The sequence below is a fragment of the Macaca thibetana genome, chromosome 5 (genome assembly GCF_024542745.1).
Source record: "Macaca thibetana thibetana isolate TM-01 chromosome 5, ASM2454274v1, whole genome shotgun sequence".
NCBI lineage: Eukaryota > Metazoa > Chordata > Mammalia > Primates > Cercopithecidae > Macaca > Macaca thibetana.
The window spans coordinates 148941774-148957354 of NC_065582.1; the positions used below are offsets into that span (position 1 = coordinate 148941774).

Consider the following 15581-nt stretch of genomic DNA (forward strand, 5'->3'; position numbering starts at 1 on the left):
CACCGCACTCCAGCCCTAACTCTTTTTGAGACAAAAGTGAAATTCTGTCTCAAAAAAAAAAAGTTGAGGTAATGGAGAATGCTCTTACACGTCGCTCATTTATCTCTCACTCCAGGGTTATTTATATTTCAACTTAGCTCCCATCTCTACTACTTCCCAAAATGGGAGAAGGGGCTGGATTATTCCCCCATTATGGCAAATGACATTGATTATACACAGGCAACCTGAGATTTAAATTGTCTGTCCCCTCCACCCTCCCACCAAGAATCACTGCAGTCACTCAATCCCCTGGAAGTTATGTCACATGTCTCAGGTGTCCTGGGCCAAAGAAAAGAGGAGAAGGACTCCTCAGTGTGGACAAAGGATCACGACACACTGGTTCAATTCATGTCTGACATAAAATTAATAGCTATTAACGCTTAGTACAGAAGGTAATTAGGATGCTTGAATACATGACAATTTTTCCATCAAACAATGAAACTTGAACTACATTTAGATGTGAATAGAGTGTGTACCAGGTTATTTACAGCCTAGGGGTGCTGCATCTACCTGCCAGTGCACTAGAGCCAGTAAACACAAAATGAGTTGGAATCTCCTTTCGTAGCGATACAGTCTCATTTCTACTAGATGCGAGTAACTGCATCCAAATCACATTTTTCAAAACGTATCTTCAGCATCTGGCCCAGCTCTTAAAAGTTTTGTCTATGTCAAAGCAACAGCTGTCTTAGTCCCTACTGTCTTTTCTTTAGATTGTGCTACACAAAGGATTTGATAAAGTCTTACTCAAACATGCCGAGCATGCTCTCTGTACTAGCCATGAATAGTATTTAGAATAAAACATTTGTATAAAACAGGGGTGTGCCAGCTTGTCAAAAATACTCATGACAAGACAGGGTTTGAGGTGAATTCAGATTTCGACCCAAGAAGTTTCTTAATTGTGATAGCTGAGAAAAAGAACTACAAACCAAATTTAAAAACAGAGAAAAGGCCAGGCGCAGTGACTCACGCCTGTAATACCAGCACTTTGGGAGGCCAAGGCGGGAGGATGACCTGAGGTCAGGAGTTCAAGACTAGTGTGGCCAATGTGGTGAAACCTCATTTCTACTAAAAATGCAAAAACTAGCTGGGCGTGGTGGCAGGCGCCTGTAATCCCAGCTACTTGGGAGGCTGAGGTGGGAGAATTGCTTGAACCCAGGAGATGGAGGTTACAGTGCGCCAAGATTGCACCATCGCACTCCAGCCTGGGCAACAAGCGAGACTCTGTCTCAAAAAAAAAATTTTTTTTTTTGCTAACTCACTCAAATATCCTTAGAATGCAAACAAAAGGAAAACTGCACTTTAAAAAAACCAATTCCAATGAATCAAAAGTTGAATACCAGAGAAATATTACTAGGATGTGGGAGAAACATTCCAGGAGAGAAAAGAAAATGCCTCATACATGCCAAGGAGCTCCTCTGTCATTCAAACAGTCCAATCCCAATAGCCCTAAAGACTGTCAAATTCAGCCAAGTCCCATCCCTGATCATGTGACAGGAAATTATGAAAGGAAATGGCTACTTACCACAAAGGGGGTTGGCGTTATATCAGAAAAGAGGTACACAGGAATCCCCTGACTGATAAACGTGGTTGCAGCAAGTCGGGCAAACCTGCGAATGCAGAGTGACAGGGAAGAAAAGGAGAGTTGAGTGATCAGGACTGTGAGAGATGGAAAGAAGGGAATGAATGCTGAATGTTCTTCAGGTGAATGCAGCAGCCAGATCAAGGACAGCATTTATTACAATCTTAACCCTGGCATGGGACAGTAAAGCTGAAGGACTCTCAGGAGTCATCTCATTTCACTCTTTTGTTTTACAGAAATGGCACTAAAGTCAAGAAAGGCCAGGCCTCTTTCCCTGGGTCTAACAGCCCCTTAGTGGCGGAGCCAGGCTGCATCCCAGCCTTTCAGCTCTCCATGTATCTCAGTGGTTCTCAGTCAGGGCAAGTCTGCACCTTCTCCTTCCAGGCATCTGAAATGTCTGGAAACATTTTTGCGTGTCACACTGGGGAACAGAGAGAGTTGCTACTGGCAGATAGTAGGGAGAGGTCAGGGGTGCTACCAAACACGTTACAATATGCCCTACAACCACAAAAAAATCACCCAGCCGCATGTCAACAGAGCAGAGGCTGAAAATCCCCGCCTAAGCCTATCACAATCCAGTGTACACCACACAGACTGGAAATTGATTAGAGATTGCTTTATTTGAAATATAAGACATCCTGGAGTATGCATGTGTGTATATACACACAAACACACACACACACACACACACACCCCCATACACATATATACATCTTGGTTCCAATCAGCCTTTGAAAGAAAACTTAATTATTTGACATTTTTCTCAACTTCCACAGAAACTTGCTCAGGGCAAGACACAGAAAATGGCATGAAATCTTCCTTCAAGCTGGTGTAAAATACATTACCACAAATAAATGAGCAATTTACTCAGAATGAACAACATTATACCATCCTTGTGGGTTAAACAATCAGATCATTCATCCTCTCCCCAAATACTTCTTGAGCACCAGCTTCATCGAACAGTATTCTGAAGGCTGCCTGGGGCACAAAGAGCAGATTTCCACTCTCTCTCTCTCTGTTACAAATGTGCACAAAAAAATGCGATGCGTTCTCTGCATATACTTAACAGTCACTGCTTACGTTCCCCACTAGATATTTAAAATTGGAAGATTAAAGAATAAACATTTCTTTGGGCGAAATTCAGAAACTGAAATAGTTTCCAACTCCTTACGAAGGTTCCATTCACTCATTATGAGTATCTTACCATGTGTTGGTTAAACACTTATGTTATGATGTCTAAATGTCTCACGCCTTGTAGGTAATAGAGAGTAGCCTTGCGTTCCACTCTATCCCATCCCATCAAACTCTGAGACTTGAACCATAAGCTTAAATCAGTAACATCACTCACTTTAAGGAAATGATAGGGCCCTAAGGCCAAGGGCAAAAAAATCTGTACCTTAACTGATAATGTTAACATATCTCTGAAGGTTGTATCAACCAGAAGCAGGGCAGTCAGCTTAAAATGAAGAAATTTAAGAAGCTCAGCAGGCAGATTTAGCCACATATAAGCACTGTGCATTCTCTGAGCAAAGGATCTGACCTGCCCTGGGGCGGCAGAGGAACATGGTCATGATTTAGTTCTAACCGTACATCCACTAACTGTAAATGACAAGCTGATATGCTAGTTTATACATCATTCTCTTGTGAATGTAGTTTATGTGCATCTATCCCCCAGAGCTATAACTTTTCTCTGCTTTACTGACAAAAACCACATTTTTGAGCTGCAAAGCTAAAGACTAAAAATCGTATGCCCCTGAGTTCAACCTGGGGCTGATGCCGCCTGGTGATTTTCTCTGGCTATGCACCCCTCCTCACGGCCACACGTTTGTCCCCACGAGTGCTTCTGTCTTAGATTGGAAGCTCCTGATGGGCAAATATAGGACTCTATAAACTCATCCAGCTCTGTAAAGTTAATGAGACTTTTCATTAATATTCAATATGTATAATGCTAAGATACTACTAATACTGATACTCTGGAAGGATTAAAAATTCATCATAACAGAGGAAGTGTTCAAGTGAAAAAGAGGGTTATGTACACGGTTAAGGGCAGGGGTTGGTAACTACAGCCCATTTTGTAAATAAAGTTTTACGGGAACACTGCCATGCTCCTGTGTTTATGCATTGTCTGTGGATGTTTCTCTGCTTTATAGTGGTGATGGGAATCATGTGATATGCAATGTGTACAATATCCACTATTTGCCCTTTAGAGAAAAAGTTTGCTGACCCCTGGTACTAGCCTCCTTAGGTTTAAATTGCGACTCCTGCTTTCACATTATAATCTCAGGGTAAAGAGATAAAAGCGCATACCTTACAGGTTGCTGTGAGGATAGAATGAGTAAATACGTAAGTGTCTGGTTCATAATCAGCACTCCAATGATTGCTGCTATTACTGTTATCATTATCACCATCAGCATCATATGCCTACAGCTACATAATAGAGTCCCACTGATTTGAGAATGTTTCAGAAATGTAGCTTGATGTGGGCATTCAAGAGTGGGAAGGGGGTCAGGAGGTTTATGAACAGCAGGGTAAAAATTATGTATTAAGTTAATGGATGCAGCACACCAACATGGCACATGTATACATATGGAACAAACCTGCACGTTGTGCACATGTACCCTAGAACTTAAAGTATAATAAAAAAATTAAAAAATTAAAAAAATTATGTATAACAACGCAAATGAGAGGGAGAAATAATACTGCCAGTTTAAGAAATTTTTGTTTAGATAGTTATTACATTCTAAATTGTCTAAATAATTTTATTTCCTCAACCCAATGTAAAACCAGAATCTTTAAAAGTTGCCAAGAGAAGTTACCCGTTGTTTTTATTGTTAAGCAATGAGGCTAATGAATATATTAAAGTCAAGTAATTGAGATGGTGATTAAAATAAAACCGCAAAATAAATTATAAAAACATCATTTTGTAAAAATGTTTCAATACCTTCTGCTGCTACCCCCACTGGATGGATGGGCTCGGGCGTCAAAGCTGATCACGATGCCTTTCTGCTTTAAGTCACTGAACTGTTTTTCCAGGTATCTGCAAAATCCCTACAAATACGCCATAGATTTAAAAAGCATATGCTTTAACATATTTTTATATATACCACGTAGAAAAATTGGACAAAAATTAAGTTTTCTCAAATTTCATAGAACACTATAGCAGAGGGGGAAAAATTCACTCAGTAAGGAAAGCAAACTGAACAATAAGAAAATAACAGCTTTGTTTATTATCTACGTGTTTTTGTATTAGGTACTGTGTTAGTCATTGATCACTTAGTAGCTGTTATGTCTAACCTCAGATCGACTTTGTTAGGAAAACTTTTTTTTTTTTCTCCAGAGACAGGATCTTGCTCTGTTGCCTAGGCTGGAGTTGCAATGGCACAATCAAAGTTCATTGCAACCTTGAATTCCTGGGCTTCAGCAATCCTCCCCGCTGCCCCAACTCAGCCTCCTGAGAGGCTAGGACCACAAGTGCATGCTACCAGGCCCAACTAATTTTTAAAAATGTTTTGTAGAGACAGGGTCTTGCTACGTTGCCCAGGTTGGTCTTGAACTATTGTCAAACAATCCTCCTGTCTTCACCTCCCAAAATGCTGGGATTACAGGTGTGGGCCACTGCCCCTGACCAGAAATCCCATTTTATAGATGGTTAAAATAAGGCTCAGAGAGGCACAGTGACTTGTCCTGTTTCAGATATTCGAGTAGCAGAGCCTGGATTTGTACCCAGGGCTGGTGAGAGGTGCTTCAGTGTAGGGCCTAAAAGCACACACTCTAGAAGCACAATCTGTGAATCTGTACTCCACACTGCCACCTACCAGCAAATGACAAGTTCCTTAAGTTCTTGGTGCCTTAGTTTCCTCTTCTGTAAAACAGGAATAACAATATCTACCTCATAAGGAGCAAATGAATGAAAACATGCAAAGTGCTGAGAATTCAACACCAACTAAGTACTATATTAAGTGTTTGCTGTTGTAAGCATTATTTTTGTTGTTATTTTCCTTCAAAGCCATATAAAACAAAGAAAACTCTGGTAGACTGGGCAAAAATAATGATTCATTTTACATTATTTATTTCACTTTTGCTAAAGTCTTATTAAAATATATGTAACTCTTTTTCCTTTGAGATGGGGTCTCACTGTGTCTCCCATGCTGGAGTGCAGTGACATGATCACGGTTCACTGCAGCCTCAATCTCTCAGGCTCAAGTAATCCTCTCACCTCAGCCTCCTGACGTGCTGGGACTACAGGCACATGCCACCATGCCCGGCTAATTTTTAAAAAACAATTTATGTAGAGATGGAGTCTTGCCATATTGCCCAGGCTGGTTTTGCCCAGGCTGGTTTCAATTTCGTGGGCTCAAACAATCCTCCTGCCTTGGCCTCCCAAAGGGCTAGGATTATAGGCATGAGCCACCATGCCCAACCTGTTACTTTTATTTTGGGTAGGAGGGGATACATCACAGCCTTGTTGCCAGAGCAAAGCTAATTTAGAATGCCTTTAGCTTTTCCTTGACAAATACGTTGCACTGGGATTATCTTCTGAGGCTGAGTGACACAAGGAAAAAAGGCCACATGTATTGGTTTCATGCGTTCCCCAGAAGGTACCCACATGCCTGATACTCTAAGACTGACAACAGTGACAGTACCCCTCTTCCTGCTCAACCCTTGAGCTGCGGCCCCAACGCTCCATGGGGCAAAAAGCATTCACACCTCCAGATTCTCTAAAAATCTCAGAGGCCTGCTGAGGATGAGGACCTGAAAGAATGGCCAAGAGAAAAGTGAATTCCTATTCTAAATGAAAGACTCAGTGGGGGGAAGAGGGAGGTTTTCAGAAATAAAATGTTATTATAAAACATAAGCAGCATGTTTATTTGGATGACTTCAAAAAGTAGAACTAAGACCAATATGTAAAGTCTACAGAAAGGCAGATTTTGGCTTAAAATAATGAAACCATCTTTTAATGAGAATGGTCCAAAGATAGAATGGCCTCTTGCAGAGGACAGTGAGTTTCCCATCACTGGTATGCCATGGCTAAATTAATCTAAGAACACAGAATCCAAAATAGAGCATAAACACAGCATAAATTAATTGGCAGGAGGAAATGATAACCTCTATCAATGAGGCAAACAATACAAAAGTTTCCTCCAGTCTCTCTGTCCTGTTTCCTTTGACATATTTTTGAATCACATACATCTGCTTCTTAAACGAACCAGGCAAACTTTGGGGTACCTCAGAATGAGGCTCCACACCCAGAGACCAGGAGGAAGGGCACCTATGCCACCAAGAAAGTCTGATGAGTGAAAAATTACCAATGTATTTGTCTATCAGCATTCTGCCAGGGAACACTACCCAAGACGGGGTAGAAACCTGGGCTGTTTGTTCTGGGAATGCTCTTGCCTCTAATTTTGAATCCACTCCTAAGATTTTAAAGATATACCTGCTGCTCAGATAAAACTTTCTTAACTCTTCATTTCTCTGTCTCCTATTATAAGTATCCAAGAATAGGCTGAATGAGCACTTCAGAGTGGTGGGGTCGTGGAGAAAATGATCCCAAGTGGTGTCTGGTTGAATTACATGACCTTTAGCATACTGATCATCTTCTTTACCACAGGGTTTACCCCCAGAGAAGACCAATTCTAGGAGAAAAATGGGTAAGATAGTCTTTAACGGGAATACATTTCATTATTCTCAGAAACTAGGTGTAGAAAAATACAGGGGAAAAAGCCCTAGGTTAATCTACAATCCCTTAGAAATCCCTAATGATTAGGCCCAATGGCAGGTGTAACCAACTGGATTGTCCAAAGATGGCCCCGGTAATATAAGCCATCGCACGTGTTCCTCTTACAATGTGACATTAATGCTCCTCCAATGAGAAGTGGGTATTTATGTGCCCTCTCCTTGAATATGAGACAGCCTTACTGACTCACTTTTAACAAACCGAATATGGTAGAAGTGACACTTTCAAAGCTAGGTCATAAAAGTCAGCACGGCTTCCAACTGGTACATTCTCTCTCTCCCTCTCTGAATACTCCATTGGAAGCCAACCACCATGTTATAAGGAAGTTCAGGCCACATGAAGGGGTTCCAGCCCCAGCTAAGATCCCAGCCAATAGCCAGTAATAATTTCAGATGTGTGATTGAAGGTCCCTTCAAATGATTCCAGCCTCCAAACTGGACCAGATGGTACTGAGTGGAGCAGAGACAAGCTGTCCCCACTGAGTTCTACCAAAATTGCAGATTTGTAAGCAAAATAAATGTGGTTGTTGTTTTAAACCATGTTTTCAGTGATTTGTTATATAGCCCTAGTAACTGGCACAGAAGGCAACCTTATTCAGCAGCACAGTTCCTATGTTATCCACAAACCGAATACGATTCCCAAACTTACCCCATTCTAAGTCTTTCCTCCAGCATCTTAGGGAGCCCTATTGCTTATTAAGAATTTGTGACCAGGAGTTCCCATGGCAAATCTTTTTTTTTTTTTTTTTCTGAGATAGAGTTTTGTTCTGTTGCCCAGGCTGGAGTCCAGTGGCATGATGTCGGCTCACTACGACCTTGCCTTCCAGGTTCAAACAATCCCTCTGTCTCAGCCTCCCAAGTAGCTGGAATTACAGGTGCATACCACCACACCTGGCTAATTTTTGTATTTTTGGTAGAGACGGGGTTTTTACCACGTTGCTCAGGCTGGTCTTGAACTCCTAGGCTCAAGTGATCCGCCTGCCTCAGCCTCCCAAAGTGCTGGGATTACACGTGAGCCATCGTGCCTGGCCCCCATGGTAATTCTATACCCTTAGATAAGCTTTCCTTATTGGAGTTTTGTTACAACATGCCCAGCTCTGCCTTTTATGCTGGGATGTATATGTGAGGCACATGTAATCGCTATTAGGCAATTTTTTCTAGCCTTTCTTTTCCCAGAATTAAAGTGACATTCATCATTAACAGGTCTAAGCTGAAGAAATACTGATAAGAATAATCTGTTCTATTTCATTTCCCTCATAAACAGTACTGCCAATACCCAGTGGAAGTGCTTCTGTTTTGTCAAATTATCTCTTTCCTAAAAGCTGGGTCTAGACTCTGACAAAAACATTCACAAGTTAAGGCAAGGAAACTTAGACTCAATCCAGACTATAAAACAAAGGAGAACAGGCTCTTGGTAATTCCAGCAGTTAGAAAGGCTTTTTAGCACTTGCTATGTAACCATGGCAAAAATAATAGAACCTTAAAAGTTGTCAGTTTAGTTGGTGCATTTATACTGGAAGGAAAGCTCCATGACAGAATCTGTTTGTTTGAGTCACTCTCATATCCCCAGTGACTGGCACATAGTAGGCACTCAATAAGTGTGTTGAATGAATGAATGAATGAATGAATGAATGGCTATATGAGTCCTGATCAAGTGCTACTTCGACCAACTTACTTTATGGAGTAAATGGTGGCGACTTCCTGTGTCTAGCCAAGCTGATAAGACATGTCCATAATTAGAACAAATTAGGTCTGTCAAATAGAAAATGAGCTAGGGGATACATTGAGTTACTAAGAATTATAAAAATGTGGTACCTGTGTAGTCTGGATGATGGTCAAGTCATTCATACGAGAAATTCCAGGTCCCATAGCAGCTCGAAGGCCAGCTGTCCCAAACTCCATTCGGGCCCCAAAACATTTTCCTAGTTCTTGTTTATTACCTTCTGCTATTAGTCGTTTCACTGCCTCCAAAGTTAAGAAATTCTGCAAAACAAAAATATATAGATACAACGAGACACCCAAGTGAATGAAAAATAAGAAATGTAAAAAAACCCACAATTATTCTAACCCATAGGAAAAAAAAAATATATATATATATGTAGACCTTTCAATTTTCTGATGCTTTCGAAATCTGAAATATGAAGTCAGTTTGACATTATAATGTAAGTGTTCTTTTCTTTCCTGTCAAGGTAAGCACTTTTGGAGAAACAGAAGTAGAGGTTTTACCATATGAGTCTAACCCCCAGAATGGAATCCCAGCACACTACTTGCCAACTCTAGGTGCTTGTGCAGATTATTTCAGTTCTCAAATTCTGTTTCCCCATTTGCAAAATGGGAATAATCTAGAACCTCCCTTACTCGATTTTTAAGGTTTTAAGGTGGTTTACTTCAACTTAATGTAAAACATCTTTCTCTACCTGGCACTTAGTTGTGATTAAACGTTCATTTTTCTCCCTAATGCCCTCCAATTTTCCAGAGAGATTACACAATTTAAATCAAAACCTTACTTTTGTAATGTTTTATAATTCATACCAGGCATTCACATACCTGGTCAAGTCTGAATATTATAACATCTCCAAGAAGTAGACAAATAACAGAAACCTAATTTTATAGATGGGGAGGTCTCAGAGATTGAGTGACTTGCTTAAATTGCAAGATAAACATTAATCTAGTGCCTCTTCTATAACATTAACTGCTTCAAATAGATGCTAATATGATTCATTTAAGTTCATCATACATTGTCCTATTTTTTTTTTTTTTGGTATGGTAGTTGCAGAAAATGTTAAGGTTGGAGAAAAATAATGACAATCACATTAATTTCATATGAGCTTTTAAGTTATGAATTCAGGAAAACAACAGAGGAAGTACTTTATATTCCTGTTTTACAGTCATTATCCACTTAGATGAGCACTCATGCAGGACATGGCCATGTAATTAAACTTTGAAATACTATTGCAAATACAACCTTGGCTTTCTGGAATTAAGCCCACTTTTCCAGATTGTTTCAGATTCAACAGGAATCAAGTAAACCCCACCTTTTTTGGTGAAAAGCAGCAGACACTAATTACAGAACACAGTCTTACCTATCAGATTCAGACACTAATTACAGAACACAGTCTTACCTATCAGACTGTCAGCTGCCCCCAAAGAAGGGCTCAGATCGGGTACATAAAAGAGGCTCATAAAAGAGGCTCAATAAATATTCGTGGAGTGAATCAGAAAACACGGACTTCACTGCCACACCCAATATCGAGTGATTCTCCCTTGTTCACAGTGTAGGTCCGGAAAATCTTAATTGGTCTTTGATATATATGAAAGACCAATTATATATATGGTCTTTGATATATATGAAATTTGATATATATGAAAGTAGCCTGAGAGAAACAAAGGAGACGGACAGATAAGAATGAGAAGTCAAGAGGAGAGCAGGATCAAAATCAGCCCTGGCAGTGACGAAAACTGACAGCAGAGAAAACAGCAGGGATGAAGGGCACGGTGGAAACACAGAGGGCACCTGCCAGGGTGCCTTGCCAATCGCGGGGGGGTAGTCAGACTAGAGGGCTGCAGCGCTTTTAGCTGGTGGGAGATTCACTGGAGAATGAACGGGCTTCTTCTAAGTTAGGTGCCAGTTTCAAAGCAAAAAAAGAAATTAACAGAGGATAGAACATGAGAAGTGGTTAAAAAAAAAAAAAAAGGACATCTCATCTCTACCCAGAGAGATACAATTTTTCTATACACAGATGCAACACTGTGTAGAAATTAGATTGCTTTCTTCTTCTCCTTTTTCTTCTTAGGGAAAGTGCATTATGAACTCTGACTTCAAAACAATTCTGTACTCTACAAATTGCAAGTTATCAGAAATGGAAACATTTTTCTTCCCTTGAGAATCACAAGGTTATCTTCCGAGGAAAAGAAAAACGCCCCCAGGGAGTTGCCAAGAGTATCCTGGAAATGGGATTTGCTGACATTTTATTTGTAGGGGCCGGAGAATGGTAAATAGAGACAAAGACCTGACCCCTACTGACCTTGTAATCTGCTTTGTTCATTCAAGTATTTCAGTGACCTACTAGGCGTCATGCACTATGCCTATGCCAGGCACTACAAACCAAGGTAGTGAGAACAGAGAGGCCTGGCCACATAATCTATGGAGGTCCAGTGCACAATGAAAATGGGTGACCTCTTTTTTTACCATTAAGATTTTCAAGACAGGACAGCAGGACATTAAAACAACAGTGGGCCCTTCCAGGAGCGGGAGTCCTGTGAGACTGCAGGGGTCTCTCGCCCCTGAAGTCGGCCCTGGAGACAGACATTAAACAAACCCACAAACAAGTGTTTTTGGAGTTTTTTGTTTTTACCATTTGTAGTAAGAGCTAGAAAGGAAAATGACAGGCCGTTTAGAGTGAATATTAGGGAGAAATAATTTACACTTCGGAGCCAAGGAAGGACTCTCTACGTAAGCCACATTGAAGTTCATGCACAAAATGAGTCACAACGGGAGAAACAAGTTCGGCAGAGGAGAGCAGCGAGGGACATTCCGAGAAAACCGAACAGCAAGCAGGAGAACAGGTAGAAAGGGCGAGACGCAAGTTAGAGAGGAGAGAGGGAGTGATGTCCAGAGCTGGGTTCCTGATTCTCTCTAAGAAAAGGAATGAAGAGACAGAAAACCGTGCTGTGTCCAAAGGGTTCCTCCTCTGCAGTCAAAGTTCTAAGGGGTACTCCTGAAGCCAGGCGGGCCCACCCAGGAGGATCCTTGGTTTGTAACCAAGCCCTCGGGATGGGAGGACCGGACCACAACGCTGCTCAGCAAAGGTCTCAGCGGCCAAAGGAATAGGCGGGACGGAGCGATTATGGGTCCATGGGGATGCACAACAGACCACGGACCACGAGCCAGCTGTCTGAGTGACAGGCGTGCGTCCCTCAGCTACACAGCGTCCAGGGTCTGGCCGCGCTTAGACCACCCTGGCTCTCTCCTCTACTCCAAACTTGCAGTCCGGCCGGCCGGATGGCTGGTTTCGTCCGGGAATAAGCTTTCCCGGCCTAACTCCGAACGTGCCACATGCCTGCCAGGCCGAAGGAGGCCTAGCAGCGGCCGCACCCTCCTCCTGGGTCTTCCCGGGAGATAAGCGGGGTGCACGGGGCGGGAAGGCAGCTCAGGCGGGGTACGCAGCGCCGCGCCTGGGGAGGGCGGAGCACCCGGCCCCGCTCCGGGCGCTCCCCGCCTGCTGACGCCCCTCACCTTGTCCCAGCGCAGCCACTGGGCCGTCTCCCGGTCCAGCCGGGCGTCCTCGCCTAGACCGCCGCCTTCTGAGGCCGCCATCGCTGAGCTTGCGCTGCCGCGGCCGAGGGAAGTAGGCGGCAAGGTCACTCTTCCGGCCCGGCCCCAAGAGGTGGAGGCGGAGGCAGGGGCGGGGAGAGCCGCGGCGGAGCCAGCCGGTCCTTGGGAAAGGGACGCGCGCCGCGACAGGCACGCCTCCTTGCCTTTTGTGGGTGTGCCACGGGGGGTGGGAGTGAGCGCGGAGGAATTGCGCGGCTGGGGTGAGTTGCTGGAACCTGGCACGAAAGAAAGGCTTTGCCATGGTCTCTGATGCAGCCAGGTTACAGCCAGCCGTGAGTTCCTGCTGCGCGCCAGGCACATGTCAGATGCTGGGATACCAGGAAGTGCACCCAGATAGGGGCCTGAAGATTATGTAGAAATTCAGAGGGTCAAGAACAGCCAGAAAAAAATATTGAAAAAGAAAAACAAAGTGGGAAGACCAGTGGAATATACGATAGAGACCAGAAACAAAAATACACGTGTATGGACAATTTATTTCAGAGGCGGGGCTGCAGAGCACAGGAGGAAACTATTTTTAGGTAATGGTGCTGGGTCAACGGGATATCTACGTAGGGAAAAGAAAAAGAGAAATTGGCCCCCTACCTCTCATCACACACAGCTCTGAATTCCAGATCAATTGTAGCTCTAAGTGTGAAAGGTAGCGTGAAACTTATGGAAACTAACATAGGAGCACATCTTCCTGACGCTGGTATCACCAAGCCATAAAGAAGATGCATACCCATAAGCATAAAAAGGCACGTGCAGGAATATTTCTAGCAGCATTATTTGTAAAAGCCTCAAACTGGAAACAACCCAGATGACCATCGACAATACAATGGATAAATACTTGGTAGTTTATCCATACCAACTCCTATAAATAAATCATGGCACATTGATACAGCAGTGCAAGTGAACTACTGTTATACACAACATCATGAATGAATCTCACAAATACTGAGTGACGGAGTTCAAAAACCCGCCTCCCCACCCCCAAATACTGGATCATTCATCTGTATTCCCAGCTACTTGGTGATGGGGGAGCTGGAGGGAGTCCTGAGGAGGGAGGATCGCTTGAGCCTGGGAGGTCGAGGCTGCAGTAAGCTCTGATTATGCCGCTGTTCTCCAGCCTGGGAGACAGAGGGAGACCCTGAAAAAAAAAAAAAAAACCAACCGAAATATATAAAATTATAGGGAGAGGGAACAAATCAGTGATTTTCAAGAGCTGGGGGTGGGGGGAGGGGTTGGCTACCAAGGGCACAACGGAATTTGAGGGAGTTGTGGAACTGTTCCGTATCTTGATTGAGTTCGGGGTTTACGTTTATCAAAACTCATAGAACTAGGATATAAAGGGTAAAGTTCACTGTATGTAAGTTATATCTTTTTTTCTTAAGTTTTAAGATTAAAAACTAAAAAGGAGGCAAAACTACTCTATGGATGTCAGGGGAGTAGTAGCTTTGCGAAGGAGGGAAAGTGCCTTCTGGGGTTCTGGGACTGTTCTGTTTCTTGACCTGGACGATGGTCAACAGGTGTGTTCACTTTGTAATATTCACTAAGCTGCAATCTTATGAGTTGTGCATTTTCTGTATGTTCTTCAATTTTTTTATTATTATTATTATTTTTTGAGACACAGTGTCGCTCTGTCACCCAGGCTGGAGTGCAGTGGTACGATCTCAGCTCACTGTAAGCTCTGCCTCCTGGGTTCAAGAGATTCTCATGCCTCAGCCTCCTGAGCAGCTGGGATTACAGGGGCGTGCCACCATGCCCAGCTTATTTATTTATTTATTTATTTATTTATTTATTTATTTGAGACAGAGTCTTGCTCTGTCACCCAGGCTGGAGTGCAATGGTGGGATCTCAGCTCACTGCAACCTCCATCTCCTGGGTCCAAGTGATTCTCCTGCCTCGGCCTCCTGAGTAGCTGGGATTATATGTGTGAGCCACCGTGCCCAGCCTTTTTTTTTTTTTTTTTTTCTGTATTTTTAGTAGAGAACGGATTTCGCCATGTTGGTCAGGCTGGTCATGAACTCCTGACCTCAAGTGATCTGCCCACTTCTGCCTTCCAAAGTGTTGGGATTACAGAGATGAGCCACTGCGCCCGGCTAGTATGTTCTTCAATTTTAAAAAGAAAAAATATATATCCAGGATCTATGATATCTGTTTAATGTCATGGGGGAGGCATATTAAACATGTAATCACAGCAGTTAATACATAATTACAAACTGATAAAATGCTGGAGGGAAAGCAGAGAGATGTCATGAGGCTGCAGGCTAACAGAGGCCACCTCAGTCCGGAAGCTTGCCTGAGCACTGGAAGCTTAAGAGAGATGTGAGGGAAGGATGTAGTTAATGTGAGAGTGTGGTCCTTCCCCTGACTGCAAAGCCTGAGAGACTGGAGCACAGAGAAGAAGAGGAGGACAGGCTGCCTCAGTTTCCCCAAATGTTAGGTGGTCTGCAGGTCCACCACACTCAGGCTCTCTCTTTTCTCTGCACCAGATAAGTCGTCTTCTCAGTCATGCTCTGGAAAAAAATTGCAGGACATGGAGAATCAGAGACCCAGGCAGATCTCACTCACCCTTGTTTTCCTCTCAAATGCCAGTTTTCCGAGACGAGTCTGTGCAGCCTTCAGCCTTCTGCCAAGGTAGGAGGGGGGCTAGTGGGTCTCTAAATATCCAGCAGTTCTGGGCCTCAGAGTTCATATCTGATGGTTGCAGCTGAGTCTCTACTGTGGTTCAAAACATGTGGGGAGTAGTGTCTAAGGAAGTTATTTTGTCACCTTTTTTTTTTTTTTGAGATGGAGTCTTATTCTGTCACCCAGGCTGGAGTGCAGTGGCATGGTCTTGGCTCACTGCAACCTCTGCCTCCTGGGTTCCAGTGATTCTCCTGCCTCAGCCTCCCTAGTAGCTGGGACTACAGGCGT

The 15581-nt window shown here is 43.1% G+C and overlaps 1 protein-coding gene across 1 annotated transcript in view; it reads right to left on the reverse strand.

Annotated features, from left to right (window-relative positions):
- The window catches only part of PGM2 (phosphoglucomutase 2), a 35579-nt gene extending 22843 nt beyond the window's left edge, over positions 1-12736 (reverse strand). Inside the window, exons 1-4 of the mRNA XM_050790913.1 lie at positions 12588-12736; positions 9167-9334; positions 4560-4666; positions 1562-1646 (exon numbers count right to left, since the gene is read on the reverse strand). Of these exons, the coding sequence (XP_050646870.1) occupies positions 1562-1646; positions 4560-4666; positions 9167-9334; positions 12588-12668 (441 nt within the window). The 5' untranslated portion in view covers positions 12669-12736. The remainder of the gene's footprint in view (positions 1-1561; positions 1647-4559; positions 4667-9166; positions 9335-12587) is intronic.
- Between the last annotated feature and the right edge of the window lie 2845 nt (positions 12737-15581).